Source organism: Hemiscyllium ocellatum, chromosome 44, assembly GCF_020745735.1.
Source record: "Hemiscyllium ocellatum isolate sHemOce1 chromosome 44, sHemOce1.pat.X.cur, whole genome shotgun sequence".
Classification (NCBI taxonomy): Eukaryota; Metazoa; Chordata; class Chondrichthyes; order Orectolobiformes; family Hemiscylliidae; genus Hemiscyllium; species Hemiscyllium ocellatum.
In genome coordinates this window covers 1,439,755-1,455,967 of record NC_083444.1, presented here as the reverse complement: position 1 = coordinate 1,455,967, position 16,213 = coordinate 1,439,755, and the positions used below count along the sequence as shown (strand labels likewise).

Here is a 16,213-nt window from a genome sequence, read left to right as displayed (position 1 = left end):
GTTGAATTGAAGAGCTGAATGGCCTACTGTTCCTATTTTCATGTTATTGTTCTGTGCCTTAGTTAGTTATCTACTAATTCTCTACACATCTGCTTTCACCTGCTTTGCTTTCAGGTGGAGTTTTCACCCACTCTGGCCAGGCTTGCAAGCACTGTCAACAGTGTCAGCTTTCATATTAAGAACACCCTTTCCATCTTCAAACGTATCCCAGAGCTACTAACCAGGAGGAAATCTACTCTAATTCCTGTTTTCCAAAATATTGGTAAGTAATGATTGTGGGAGCTGTGAGTTTTGTCTGCATTCAGGTTCTGAAAGGGAAGGTGAGACCTGAGCAACAGGTGAATTACGTCACACTGAGTGCAGCACCAATGTATCACATACCCAGGAGGCAAACGTACCCTGACTGACTTGGTTCATACTATCGTTAAATATCATATGCTCAAAAAACACCTGCATCAATCTTAATAGGCATGTACATTGTTGTGATGTTTCACCCCTGTCATTAAAACCTGAAACAGGGTCAATAACTGCGGGGCACAGCCTCCAAGTGAATGGACAACCAACCCTTTGGTGCTGAGGTGGGGAGAAATGCCTTCAGTCACAGGATGGTGAATGTATGGAACCCATTGCCTCAGAAGGCTGTGGAGGCCAAGTCTTTAAGTGTCTGCAAGATAGAGATAAATAGTCTCTTGATCAGTAAGGGGATCAAGAGGTATAGGGAGAAGGCAAGAGAATGGGGGCTGAGAAACATATCAGCCTTGATCAAATGGCAGGGCAGACTTGATGGGCTGAATGGCCTCATTCTGCTGCTGTATCTTATGGTCTTAGGGATAAAGCAAGGAGTAAAAATGGCATGAATAACCATTTTTACCCGTGTTGTGTGTACTCGTGACAGCCAATGTATAAGTGATGCTGTGTTTAAGATGACAATAAAGTTGAGGAGTAACATCCCCAGAGTACAGCTGGGAAATGATGAGAAAATTTATTTAGAAACTGGTTCTGTGTGAGGTGTGTTAACAAGCCAAAGTTAACCTCACCAGATTAACTGCTTTGTTAGTAAGGCAGACACAGATCCATCATGGTTGACGTTGCCTAGAAATGGAATTTCACCCAGCAGGTGGGAAACAAAGTGGGAAAGCTTGCTCATTATTCATCTCGAATCCATTCCACATTGATTCCCTTAACTGACATTGTTGCAATTTAAAAGTAATTCTCAGTATTGTGTTCCAATCTCTTCATACTCTTACACTTTCCCAATCTCAGGAAATTCCTTCAACTCCACATCCTTCCAAGACCTCTTCATTCCTCCAATTCCGTACCTTACACTTTCCTGATTTTAATAGCACCACCACTGGAGCCTGTGCCTTCAGCTGTCTCATCCTTAAACTCTGGAATTCCCATCCTAAATCCTCTCCACTCCTTTAAATGCTCCTGAAAACCTTATAGCTTTTAGAAAGTCAGAGAGTCAAACCGCAAGGAAACAGACCCTTCAGTCAAACCAGTTCATCATCGAGTCAAACCTAATCCCAAACTAATCTGGTCCCACCTGCCTGCTCCTGGCCCATATCCCTCCAAACCTTTCCTATTCAACTATCGATCCAAATGTCTTTTAAACATTGTAAGTATACCCACATCTACCATTTGATTGTGGGTAAGGTGTTGGAAAAGGTTATAAAAGACTTATAATCGTCTGGAAAGGAATAATTTGATTACGGAAAGACAGCCTGGTTTTGTGAAGGTAGGTCGTGCCTCACTAACCTTATTGAGATATTCGAGAAGGAGACAGAGCAGGTGGATGAGGGTAACGTGGTTGATGTGGTCTTCAGTCAGTCGTTTGATAAGGTTTCACACAGTAGGCTGTTGCACAAAATACAGAGATTCAGGATTGGAGGTGATTTAGCGGTTTGATCAGAAATTGGCTCGCTGAGAGAAGACAGAGGGTGGTGGTTGATGGGAAATGTTCATCATGGAGCTCAGTTACCTGTGGTGTGCCACAGCAATCTGTTTTGGGTCCACTGCTGTTTGTCATTTTTATAAATGATCTGGATTTCGACATAGAAGGATGAGTTAGTAAATTTGCAGATGACATTAAGGTAGGCAGAGTTGTTGACACTGCTCCTTGGATGCTGCCTGAACTGCTGTTCTCTTCCAACACCACGAATCCAGAACCAGAGTTGTGGACAGTGCCGAAGGATGTTGTGGGTTACAGGACATAGATAAGATGCTGAGCTGGGCTGAGAGGTGGCAAATGCAGTTTAATGTGGAAAGGTGTGGTGTAGTTCACTTCAGAAGAAGTAACAGGAATGCATAGTACTGGTAAAAACAATAAGTGCAGATGCTGGAAACCAGATTCTGGATTAGTAGTGCTGGAAGAGCACAGCAGTTCAGGCAGCTGCTCCTGATGAAGGGCTTTTGCCCGAAACATCGATTTCGCTGCACTTTGGATGCTGCCTAAACTGCTGTGCTCTTCCAGCACCACTAATCCAGAATGCATAGTACTGGGCTAATGGTAAAATTCTTGGCAATGTAGATGAATAGAGGGATCCTGGTGCATAAATCCCTGTAAGTTGCCACCCAGGTTGATAAGTTTGGTAAGAAGGCATGTGGTGTGTTGGCGTTTATTGGTAGGGGGACTGAGTTTCAGAGCCACGAGGTCATGCTTCAGCTGTATAAGACACTAGTAAGATTGCTCCTGGAGTATTGCGGGCAGTTCTGGTCACTGCATTATAGGAAGGATGTGGAAGTTTTGGAAGGGTTAAGAGGTGATTTACCAGGATGTTGCCTGGTATGAAAGGGACGTCTTGTGTGGAAAGGCTGAGGGAACTAAGGCTGTTTTCATCAGAGAGAAGAAGGTTGAGAGGTGACTTAATCGAGACATATAAGATAATCAGAAGGTTAGATAGGGTGGACAGTGAGAGCCTTTTTCCTCAGATGGTGATGGCTAGCACGAGGGGACATAGTTTTAAACTGAGGGATGATAGATTTAGGACAGATTTCAGGGGTAGTTTCTTCACTCGGAGAGCAGTAGAAGCATGGAACAGCCTGTCTGCAACAGTAGTAGACTCACCGACGTTAAGGGCGTTTAAATAGGCATTGGACATACATATGGATAATGATGTAATGGTGTAGTTTAGATAGGCATCAGATTATTTTCACAGGTCAGCGCAATATCGAGGGCTGAAGGGCCTCTACTGCGCTGTAACATTCGATGTTCTATGTTCCTCAGGAAGTTCATTCCACACGCGAACCACCTATTGTGTAAAATATTTGCCTCTTTCTTTTTAATCTCTCTCCTCTCACCTTAAAAATGTGGCTCCGGTCTTGAAATTTCCCATCCTGGGGAAAAGCCAACTACCACAACCCTATCTATACCTCTTATTATTTTATAAACTTAGTGTCATAGAGCCATAGAGATGTACAGCACAGAAACAGACCCTTCAGTCCAACTCACCCACGCTGACCAGTTATCCCAACCCAATCTAGTCTCACCTGACAACATCAGGCCCATATCCCTCCAAACCCTTCCTATTTATGTACCCACCCAGATGCCTTTTAAATGTTGTAATTGTACCAGCCTCCACCACTTCCTCTGGCAGCTCATTCCATACACGTACCACCCTCTGGGTGAAAACGTTGCCCCTTAGGTCTCTTTTATATCTTTCCCCTCTCACCCTAAACCTATGCTCTCTAGTTCTGGACTCCCCCACCCCAGGGAAAAGACTTTGTCTATTTGTTGTATCCATTTACATCATGATTTTATAAACCTCTATAAGGTCACCCCTCAGCCTCCGACGCTCCAGGGAAAACAGCCCCAGCCTGTTGAGCCTCTCCCTGTAGCTCAAACCCTCCAACCCTGGCAACATCCTTGTAAATCTTTTCTGAACCCTTTCAAGTTTCACAACATCTTTCCGATAGGAAGGAGACCAGAATTGCACGCAATATTCCAACAGTGGCCTAACCAATGTCCTGTACAGCCACAACATGACTTCATGTAGCTCAGCGTCAAATGTTGCATTGCTGTAGAATTATATAAATTATATAAATATAAAAAGAAGTTATATAAATGTAAGTTCTATTACAATGCAATTACTTCTTGTAGAGAATGATGATGAAATTAGGAAGATCCAAGGTATGATCAATTCGGGCATGGCGACCAATGCTACAAATCTTCAGAACTATCTGAAAACCTGGGACACCTATCGTGAGATTTGGGAGATCAACAAAGATTCCTTCATCCGCCGTTACAAGCGCCTCAATCCAGCGGTGTCATCCTTTGATGCAGATATTGCCCGGTGAGAGACCTTGACTAAGACTTTAACTTGTTCAAAACCCACCTCTTGTACAGAGTTCATATTGGGCCTCCAACCATTTCTATCACTCCACATTGATGCGAGCGCCTTCTGCATCTTCCCTAGGTTTCTTTCTTGTACTCCAGTTCTTTCCGGCTGCTGGCCATATTTGCCTTTTATGTACTGGTATTGATCCCAGCTGATGGTCATACAGGACAAATCCAGTCCCTGAGTGAAACCTGCCTTGATGGACCATAACTTTTAGTGGTCAGCTACTGAACATGGTCACAAGTGGCTGTCAGTGTACTTGTAACGAAAGAGTTTAAGTTTATCACACAAAAGAGAAGAAAAGAGATGTAGGTTTATGGTGAGTGGGTGAACATTTCAAGGAGATGTGCCAGGCAAGTTTTTCATGCAGTGGGTGGTTGGTACCTGAAACGTGTTGTCGAGGAAGTGGTAGAAACAAATACGATAGGGATATTTAAGAGGCATTTTGACAGACCCATGAATAGGCAGGGAATAGAGGGATACAGCAAATGTGCAGAAGATGGGATTAGATTAGAAATACATCATGATCGGCACAGACATGGTAGGCCAAGGGGCCTGTTCCTGTGCTGTGCTGTTCTATGTTCTAGATATTGCAAAGCCACCACAGTCCCAGAGGATTCACTCTCTCATTAGAGAGAGATGTCTGATCCTGGGATTGACCTAATGGTCAGCATGTCACAGGCCAAGGGAGAGATTGAGAAGAAGAGATCTTCACAGTAACATCAGTTGGTGTAGGAATTGAACCCACACCGTTAGCATCACAAACTAGCTGGCCAACCAAATGAGCTAACCAACCCCCATTCAAAGTAAGGATTACAGGTTCTGTATTATCACTGCAGGAATGAATTATAAAACATTTTGAGCGAGTTATTCAAATATGGTCTTCAAATATTTGTCTGTTGAGTTAGCTGGCATAACGGGCAGCAGTGAGGCTCAGTAGTGAGCACTGCTGCCTCATCGTGCCAGGAACCTGGGTTCGATTCCAGCCTAGGACATCTGTCTGTGTGGAATTTACACATTCTGTCAGTGTGGGGTTTTTCCGGGTGCTCTGGTTTCCTCCCATACCCCAAAACTGTGCTGGTTAGGTGGATGGGCCATACTAAACTGCCTATAGTGTCCATGGCTGTGCTGGGTATGTGGGTTAGCCTTGGGAAATGCAAGGTTGCAGGGATAGGATGGGGGTGTGGGTCTGGGTGAGATGCTGTTCGGAGGGGCAGTGTGGACTTGATGGGCCAAATGGCCTGCTTCCATACTGACAGGATTCTGTGATGATTCAGGATTCTATTGAGATGATGATTTGAGTGATAGTTATGTAATTGAAAATGGCTTTGGAAAGCCAGAGTGTAACTGGGATTGGAGTGCGGGTCTGCTTTGAAGATACAACCTGTTTTTGTCCTTCTGGCCATCATCTTTCCAACTCCTGAGTATGCCACACTGGGAATGCGTGCTAGAAATCAAGCCCCCCCTATTCCCGGAGTCATCACAAACATTAAAGATTTTAAAAAGTATGTATAACTCCCCAATTTTTCTGCTTTCTTAACTCCAAGTTGGCACAAAGTATGGACCATGTTTTTGTTCTGAACAAGAATCACCATTTATTACAAATAAACAGACTATAGCTACAGGTGAACTGGATGATCCATTGGTATATGAACCTGTGAATTAAAACACTAAAATATTAAAACACGTGCACACACACACACACACTCATACACACACACACACACACACACACACACAGACACACACACACACAGACACACACGTGCGCGCGCGCACACACACACAGACACGCACGCGCGCGTACACACACACACACACACACACACAAAAGAAATGGGTGCTTTGGATGTTGGGAAAATTGGGAATGCAGTTTAGTGACCTTTTACACAAGATTTGCAGAATGGTTGATGTGCTGTTCAGAATGCTGCTTCTCAGTTTTCCTTTTCCAGGTACTTTGACTGGTTTGTGAGAGGTACAGGACAGTCCTAGTTGACATTTATGAAAGGTCTTTGATTTGTCACAGCTTACAGCAACTACTGGAGGAAGAATAAACCAGTTTTCTTCAGGCTTACTGTGGCTTTTATTGCAGAGAACAAAGACATCTCCTGAGAGATCAGGAAGTGACTATGTTTCTTGTTCACAGAACCAAGCTGTTCAGCAACCTGAGACTCAATCATGGATTTGATGGCAGGATGAAGGCCTTTATCATCATTGACAGCTGGTTGCTAATCCACAGACCAATCAGCTGCTTGGTGCTAACCAAATCTTCATCTGTGCGCAACCAGTTCATCTACAACTACACTTCAACCACAGCTGGGACCAGAAGCTGTGCAAACTGTGCTCACAAAGAGTATCAGGATGCTTGCTTTCAAAGTATGCAGCAGTCCCTCCAGCCAGCAATGCTTAGTTATAAAACCGATCTTTATTCGTTTCAGTCCATGGTTTAAAATACAGAAAAATAAAACACATAGTCTTTGCAATGAAACTTAACCATAAATGAAGGCTTTAGAAATGACAGAATCATGTGCTTTAGCTCTGCCATTAGCATTGCTGTTGATAAGTGGTCTTTATTCCTTAACTGACTTGATCTTTCTTTTTCTATTGTAGCTACACAGAAGTGGCCAACAACGTCCAGAAGGAGGAGACCATTGTGCAGATTCAGTTTGTCCTTCTTGATTGCTCTCCATTAAAATTCTCCCTCGTTCAGCACTGCAACGAGTGGCAAAATAAATTCACCACACTGCTGAGTGAGATGGCAAGCCAGATGCTGCTGGATTTCTGTCAGTTCCTTGAAGACAATGGCAACAAGTGGGTTTGTAATCTGACTCTCCTCACCCTGTCTGCACCTGTTTCCAGTTTCCTGCTGATCATCTGGCCATCCTTTCTGTATCATTATTAATTCATCACAAATGGTCAGGGATGTGTTCTCCTTTTAAAATATGGCTCACTGCTTTCCTGCAGGGCAGGACATCTACACTGAATGGGAAGGTCCTGAGCAAAGAGGCCCTGGAGTGAGGTTCATAGTTCCATGAAAGTGGAGTTGCAGGTAGACAGGATTGTGAAGTTGTTTGGTATGCATGCCTTTATTGGTCAGAGCATTGAGTATAGCAGTTGGGAGCTGAAAATGTGTTGCTGGAAAAGCGCAGCAGGTCAGGCAGCATCCAAGGAACAGGAAATTCGACGTTTCGGGCATAAGCCCTTCATCAGGAACTCCTATAGCAGTTGGGAGGTCAGGTTGTGTCTGTACAGGACGTTGGTTAGGCCACTTTTGGAATACTGCATTCATATGGTCTCCCTGCAAGAGGAAGGCTGTTATGAAACTTGAAAGGACTCAGAAAAGATTTACAAGATGTTGCCAGGGTTGGAGGATTTGAGCTGTAGGGAGAGGTTAAATAGGTTGGGGCTGTTTTCCCTGGAGCGTCAGAGGCTGAGGGGTCACCTTATAGAGGTTTACAAAATCATGAGGGGCATGGATAGGGTAAATAGACACGGTTGAAGAACATGGTGTTGGAAAAGCAAAGTCAGTCAGGCAGCGTCTGAGCAGCAGGACAATCGACATTTCGAGCATAAGCTCTTCATCAGGAATGTCAATTCTCTTTATCCTCAGATGCTGTCTGACTGGCTGTGCTTTTCCAGCACCACACTCTTTGACTCTGACCTCAGCATCTGCAGTGCTCACTTTGTCCCAATAAACAGACCTGGGGTGGGGGAGTTCAAACCTAGAGGGCATAGGTTTAAGGTGAGATGGGAAAGATTGAGAAAGGACCTAAGGGGCAACTTTTTCACACAGAGAGTGGTGCGGGTATGGAATGAGCTGCCACAGGAAGTGGTGGAAGCTGGTACAATTACAATGTTGAAAAGGCATCTTGATGGGTATATGAATAGGAAGGGTTTAGAGGGATATGGGATGGCAAATGGGACTAGATTAATCTAGGATATCTGGTTGGCATGGATGAGTTGGACCGACGGGTTTGTTGCCATGCTGTATAGCTTTATGCTCTAAGATGGCCCTCACTTTTCCCTGGGTGCAATTCCAAAAGAGAAATTATTTCGGTACCTCCTTTAAATTAAAGTGCGCCAAATGCTTTGTAGCCAATGAATGAACCTGAGCAACTGTAAATGGCAGGATACTACATCCAGAGGTCATTGTCACCTAGCTCTGTGCCAATCATAAAGGAACCCTATGCAACACCATGGCAAATATTTCATGCTTGGCGAAGATCTGCTATTGTTTAAAATACTGAGTCAGTCGCATTGCTGTTGATGAGTGGGAATGATCATAGAACCACCGAAGGAATGATAATAATTGAAGACCAATCATGTTGGTGCCAGGTGAAAGAGCTTTTCAATCTAAACTTGCCTTTCCAGCTCTTGGTCTGGAACCCACTAGGTTTCAGCAACTTGAATGCCTATCTCTGCGCATTTTAAGTGTCACAACATTTCTGACTCTATTGGTCTATTATATGTGGAAGTTAAACTAAGTTCAGCCATCTCTATTCTAAAGAAAATAAGCCCAGTCTAGCCAACCTCTCTTCATTGGTAAAATTCTCCATTCCTGGCAATATCGTCTCCTTTGTGTGTCTACTGTGATCACATCTGCATTTTACTGTGTCCTAACTTGTACTGTTCTCTGTCTTGCACGAAACTTTTAGGGTAAGCCATACTCCTCAGAACTTGGAAGAACTGACCAGTGGGATCCAACACCTGGAGTATCTTCAGAACGAACTCCCAAAGACAGAGGCACGCATCAGCCCCATCCATGAGCAGTTCAACATCCTGGAGAAATACGAGTTCCAAATCGAAGAAGCAGTGAGTGTGGAACCACTGTTGTAAGGCAGGCACTGAGTTGAGCTAGGCCACACATTGACATGGTTCTGTTTCTCTCTCCCTCCCTGTCTCACACAGGTCCAGCGGAGGCTGGAGTCGATGAATGGTGAATGGCTCAACTACCAGCAGGTGATCAGTGACAGTGAGGCCATGCTGAAGAGGCAAAAGGAGAAATTCAGGAGTGGCCTCATCCACTCTGCGGAGGAGCTGAAGAAGAAGACTCATAATGCCATTGAAGATTTTAACATGAGAGGTAGGCAGAAGGGGAGAGAGGCGATCCCATACCACCCACCCCAATCCAGCCTTTCCCTACAATATTCACTTAGAGACCCAGGTAAAGAGAAGACTGCATTTCATGGTCAATAGACCAGCCAATATTTACTTCTGTCTCTCAACCAATGTCATAAATAACAGGGACCTGATCATTATTACATGGCTGTTTGTGGGATCCTACTCTGTGTAATGTGTCTCTGGCATTACTACATTGCAGCAGTAACAATATTTTGAAACTACTTACTTGGCTGTTAGCTGCGTTGAGACATTCAGGGAGACCTTGCTCCTTTCGCTGTCTGACACAGCTGCACTGACCCTCCGACAGTGCCCACTCCCTCAGTTCTGACCCTCCAACACTACGGCACCCTCTCAGCACTGACCTTCTGACAGTGCGGTTTTCCCTCAGCACTGATTCTCTGACAGAGCCCTCTCCCTCAGCACTGACCCTCCAACAGTGCGGGTGCTCCCTCAGCGCTGACCCTTCAACACTATGGTACTCCCTTAGTGCAGACCCTCCAAAAGTCTGGTGCTCCCTCAGCACTGACCTTTTGACAGTATTGGGCTCCCTTAGTGCTCACCCTCCGATGGTGCAGCACTTCCTCAACGCTGACCCTCTGACAGTGCAGCACTCCCTCAGCACTGACCCTCCGACAGTGTGGTGCTCCCTCAGCACTGACCCTCCGACAGTGTGGTGCTCCCTCAGCACTGACCCTCCGACAGTGTGGTGCTCCCTCAGCACTGACCCTCCGACAGTGCCCACTCCCTCAGCACTGACCCTCCGGCAGTGCGGCACTCCCTCAGCACTGACCCTCTGTCAGTGCGGCACTCCCTCAGCACTGACCCTCCGACAGTGCGGCACTCCCTCAGCACTGACCCTCTGTCAGTGCGGCACTCCCTCTGCACTGACCCTCCGACAGTGCGGCACTCCCTCAGCACTGACCCTCCGACAGTGCGGCACTCCCTCAGCACTGACCCTCCGACAGTGCTGCACTCCCTCAGCACTGGCCCTCCGACAATGCGGCACTCCCTCAGCACTGACCCTCCGACAGTGCCCACTCCCTCAGCACTGACCCTCCGACAGTGCTGCACTCCCTCAGCACTGGCCCTCCGACAATGCGGCACTCCCTCAGCACTGACCCTCCGACAGTGCCCACTCCCTCAGCACTGACCCTCCGGCAGTGCGGCACTCCCTCAGCACTGACCCTCTGTCAGTGCGGCACTCCCTCAGCACTGACCCTCCGACAGTGCGGCACTCCCTCAGCACTGACCCTCCGACAATGCGGCACTCCCTCAGCACTGACCCTCCGACAGTGCTGCACTCCCTCAGCACTGGCCCTCCGACAATGCGGCACTCCCTCAGCACTGACCCTCCGACAGTGCCCACTCCCTCAGAACTGACCCTCCGGCAGTGCGGCACTCCCTCAGCACTGACCCTCGGTCAGTGCGGCACTCCCTCTGCACTGACCCTCCGACAGTGCGGCACTCCCTCAGCACTGACCCTCCGACAGTGCGGCACTCCCTCAGCACTGACCCTCCGACAGTGCTGCACTCCCTCAGCACTGGCCCTCCGACAATGCGGCACTCCCTCAGCACTGACCCTCCGACAGTGCCCACTCCCTCAGCACTGACCCTCCGACAGTGCTGCACTCCCTCAGCACTGGCCCTCCGACAATGCGGCACTCCCTCAGCACTGACCCTCCGACAGTGCCCACTCCCTCAGCACTGACCCTCCGGCAGTGCGGCACTCCCTCAGCACTGACCCTCTGTCAGTGCGGCACTCCCTCAGCACTGACCCTCCGACAGTGCGGCACTCCCTCAGCACTGACCCTCCGACAATGCGGCACTCCCTCAGCACTGACCCTCCGACAGTGCTGCACTCCCTCAGCACTGGCCCTCCGACAATGCGGCACTCCCTCAGCACTGACCCTCCGACAGTGCCCACTCCCTCAGAACTGACCCTCCGGCAGTGCGGCACTCCCTCAGCACTGACCCTCTGTCAGTGCGGCACTCCCTCTGCACTGACCCTCCGACAGTGCGGCACTCCCTCAGCACTGACCCTCCGACAGTGCGGCACTCCCTCAGCACTGACCCTCCGACAGTGCTGCACTCCCTCAGCACTGGCCCTCCGACAATGCGGCACTCCCTCAGCACTGACCCTCCGACAGTGCCCACTCCCTCAGCACTGACCCTCCGACAGTGCTGCACTCCCTCAGCACTGGCCCTCCGACAATGCGGCACTCCCTCAGCACTGACCCTCCGACAGTGCCCACTCCCTCAGCACTGACCCTCCGGCAGTGCGGCACTCCCTCAGCACTGACCCTCTGTCAGTGCGGCACTCCCTCAGCACTGACCCTCCGACAGTGCGGCACTCCCTCAGCACTGACCCTCCGACAATGCGGCACTCCCTCAGCACTGACCCTCCGACAGTGCTGCACTCCCTCAGCACTGGCCCTCCGACAATGCGGCACTCCCTCAGCACTGACCCTCCGACAGTGCCCACTCCCTCAGAACTGACCCTCCGGCAGTGCGGCACTCCCTCAGCACTGACCCTCTGGCAGTGCAGCACTCCCTCAGCACTGACCCTCCGACAGTGCCCACTCCCTCAGCACTGACCCTCTGACAGTGCGGCACTCCCTCAGCACTGACCCTCCGACAGTGCCCACTCCCTCAGAACTGACCCTCCGGCAGTGCGGCACTCCCTCAGCACTGACCCTCTGGCAGTGCAGCACTCCCTCAGCACTGACCCTCCGACAGTGCCCACTCCCTCAGCACTGACCCTCTGACAGTGCGGCACTCCCTCAGCACTGACCCTCTGACAGTGCGGCACTCCCTCAGCACTGACCCTCCGACAGTGCCCACTCCCTCAGCACTGACCCTCTGTCAGTGTGGCGCTCTCAGTAGTGGATCCTCTGACAGTGCGGCCCTCCCTCAGCACTGACCCTCTAACAGTGCGGCGCTCCCTCAGCACTGACCCTCCAACAGTGCCCACTCCCTCAGCACTGACCCTCTGTCAGTGCGGCACTCCCTCAGCATTGGCCCTCCGACAGTGCGGCACTCCCTCAGCACTGACCCTCCGTCAGTGCGGCACTCCCTCAGCACTGACCCTCTGTCAGTGTGGCGCTCTCAGTAGTGGATCCTCTGACAGTGCGGCCCTCCCTCAACACTGACCCTCCGACAGTGCCCACTTCCTCAGCACTGACCCTCCGACAGTGCCCACTCCCTCAGCACTGACCCTCCGACAGTGCGGCACTCCCTCAGCACTGACCCTCCGACAGTGCCCACTCCCTCAGCACTGACCCTCCAACAGTGCCCACTCCCTCAGCACTGACCCTCTGTCAGTGCCCACTCCCGCAGCACTGACCCTCTGGCAGTGCCCACTCCCTCAGCACTGACCCTCTGGCAGTGCCCACTCCCTCAGCACTGACCCTCTGGCAGTGCCCACTCCCTCAGCACTGACCCTCTGGCAGTGCCCACTCCCTCAGCACTGACCCTCTGACAGTGCTGCACTCCCTCAGCACTGACCCTCTGTCAGTGTGGCACTCTCAGTAGTGGATGCTCTGACAGTGTGGCAATTGCTCAGTACTGCATGGGGATGAAAATAAAATTTGTTGGGTAAACCCTGATGAAGCATCACCTGTCTTGAAGCATTAAGTCTGCTTTCTTCTCCCAGATGCTGCCAGACCTGCTGAGTTTCACCAGCCATTTCTGTTTTGTGTTTCAGATCTGCAGTCCTTTTCATTTTACTGTAAAGGGAATGTCCATTTGGATAATTTGCTCGAGCCTTTGCAGAGGTGCTTGGACATGTTCCTTGTAATTCCTGTGTGAACGTTAGTCTTTCAGCCGTATCTGATACATGATTTAAGGTTAAAAATCACACAACACCAGATTATAGTCCAACAGGTTTAATCGGAAGCACTAGCTTTCGGAGCGCTGCTCCTTCATCAGGTGGTTGTGGTTTTTAACTTTGTATACCCCAGTCCAACACCGGCTCTCCAAATTACGATTCATATTAGTCTTGATGTGAGAATCACTTGATTGTCATTGGTGGTTGGCTTCCAGTGAACCTCTCTTATTTGAACTATTTGACCAGTTTAGTTCTTGCCTTTTACGGGGCATATGGGAGTACACCTCAATCATATGGATGCACACTAACAGAAGAGCACCAGGAAGTGGTAACTGGTATGTTTCAGGAAGTGTTTACTTCACTCTTTGGCTTGTGAATGGTTCACTGGGAGGCACGAAACAGAAGGGATTTGATTCACAAGCTCTGGGAGGGAGTTCAGAGTCCATGTGGTGTTTTTCTCCTCACTGATGTAGCTAAATGAACAACGTGGACCCAAGGGGCAACTTTTTCCCGCAGAGGGTGGTACGTGTATGGAATGAGCTGCCAGAGGGAGTGGTGGAGGCTGGTACAATTACAACATTTAAGAGGCATTTGGATGGGTATGTGAATAGGAAGGGTTTGGAGGGATATGGGCCGGGTGCTGGCAAATGGGACTAGATTGGGTTGGGATATCTGGTCAGCATGGACAGGTTGGGCCGAAGGGTCTGTTTCCATGCTGTACATCTCTATGACTCTATGCTGGTCGTCCAGAAGTGATTTCTTCCACCATCACCCTGCTCATGTTGCCCCTGACTTCCCACAGCTTGAAACCTCAGCCATTTTTCTCTTTTCAGGGCCCTTCAGCAGTTCAATAAACACGGATAGTGCCCTGAGCATGATCAGCGAGCTACGGAATAATCTGAATCTCCTCAAGCAAGAGGAAGAAACCATTCGCAATGGCCTCAATGTCTTCAAAATGGATCAACCCCTTTCCAAAGAGCTGCAAAACCTGGAGAAGGTGAGGGAGTGAAATGCAGCACAGCCCATTGGGCCTACACTGGCTGCTTGAAAGGTGTTCCCCAAATCTTCCATCCCAGCCTCCCCCAGGCCTACCTATTTACCGTCATTGTATTAATCCAGTTCCCTGTGAAATTATTTTCTCAAAGTATTTGCTCAGAGGATATGAGTGTTGCTAGACAGACTAGCATCCCATTGCCCATCCCTAACTGCCCTGGAGTGGTGTTAGGAGTCAATCCGAATGGGCAAAGCGTCAAATACAGGCTGTATCGGGTAAAGGCTGGCCGATTTGCTCCTGTCAGTGAAGTGGAAAGGATTGCATAAGAACAGAAATTGCTGGAAATGCTCAGCAGGTCTGGCAGATTACGTGGAAAGAAATCAGAGTTAATGTTTTGGGTTCATTGACCCTTCCTCAGAAATGAAGGCATTAAAAACCAACTTTTTCCCAGATACCATCAGTTCTAAGGAAGGGTCACCGGACCTGAAACATTACCTCTAATTTCTCTCCACACGTGCTGCCAGACCTGCTGAGCTTTTCCAGCATTTTCTGTTTTTGTTTCTGATTTCCAGCATCTGCAGTTCTTTTGGTTTTTATTTGGAAAAGGTTGAATCTGTTTCTGTGTTCCAGATCACAGCAACTCACTGTGTTTACATGAAAATCGCTATCATGGCTTCCTGTTAATTCTTTTTCCCATTGCCTTCAGGCTGTCTCCCTCAATTACTGACCCCCCTGACGCTGATAATTTGATCAATGTGTGATTGACACTTCATAGAGACTGTTTGAACCTCCTGGACTCAGTATCAAGTTCAACCATTTGAGCTCTCCCATGTCCTTAAGCCCCCAAGCCCCACACACTCGGCCTTGTTAATCACACTTCACATCAGCTCTGATGAAGAGTCACCTGGACTCAATGTTAGCTTGCTGTCTCTGCACAGATCTGCCTGATCTGCTGTGATTTCCAGCATTTTTTTGTTTTCAGTCTTGTTATTGTGCATAACCACATATTACACACAGCCCACTGTTAGCCACTAACTATCCCCATTCATAGCTGTTCCCAGTTCTATCAGATTGTTATCCACTCCTTTGTCTGTCCAACTGTTCTTCTCTTTCTCTGGGCTCTATCCCTACCTATCATTTACTCTTTACCGCCTCACCACACCCTACCTTCTGTGTATAAACCCCCATTTTCCTAGCTACCATCAGTTAACCTGAAACGTTGACTCTAATTTCTGTCTCCATGGATGCTGCTCAACGTTTCCAGCAATTTCTGTTTTTGTTTCTTTTGAGCTTTGGTTTGGTTTGTAGGATCTGGATTTCCTGCATCAAGCCTGGGAGGTCACCAAACAATGGGAGGAATCCTGGGCAGAGTGGAAAGGAGGGAAGTTCAGCTCTCTGCAGACACAGGTTATGGAGAACACTGCGATGGGATATTTCAGGAAACTGAACAAACTCAGCCAGATTCTCAAGGTATTTAAGCCCTTTGTTTTTCAGCCTGACTGGATATTTGCATACTGCTGCCAACCCATTTGCTTAAAGTTAATGTGGGGAGCAAACAGGAGAGTGGACTGAAATTCCTTACACCCTTTAACTATGCCTGCCTTTTCCTATTTCAATGAAAAATCGAGATAGTATTTTCTTCCAAGTGTGTTGGTGTGTGCCACATGTAAATGGTGCAACTCTACCTTATCCAGAACCATAGCCATTGGTCAGCTCTATGTCCACCAGTGGTCACGCAGGCTTTAGTCACCTGGCACTCAGCCTCAGATGTCCAGCCAATCAGAAGCCAGCAGCCCTTGTGAGTAGTAAAACCTTCTCAGAGTCCAAAGGTGCTAGTGTCAGGGCATTGCCAAGGCCCTGTGCTGGTGGGCAAGGTAGGTGGCCATTCACAATGGCAGGTGAGCAGGATGTGGGTCATGTCCCTAGGTAGGTGGC

The 16,213-nt window shown here is 48.5% G+C and overlaps 1 protein-coding gene across 1 annotated transcript in view; it reads left to right on the top strand.

Annotated features, from left to right (window-relative positions):
* dnah2 (dynein, axonemal, heavy chain 2) overlaps positions 1–16,213 on the top strand; it is a 288,980-nt gene that overhangs the window by 89,516 nt on the left and 183,251 nt on the right. Inside the window, exons 16-22 of the mRNA XM_060854787.1 lie at positions 115–262; positions 4,100–4,292; positions 6,948–7,148; positions 8,993–9,149; positions 9,246–9,420; positions 14,118–14,281; positions 15,587–15,748. Of these exons, the coding sequence (XP_060710770.1) occupies positions 115–262; positions 4,100–4,292; positions 6,948–7,148; positions 8,993–9,149; positions 9,246–9,420; positions 14,118–14,281; positions 15,587–15,748 (1,200 nt within the window). The remainder of the gene's footprint in view (positions 1–114; positions 263–4,099; positions 4,293–6,947; positions 7,149–8,992; positions 9,150–9,245; positions 9,421–14,117; positions 14,282–15,586; positions 15,749–16,213) is intronic.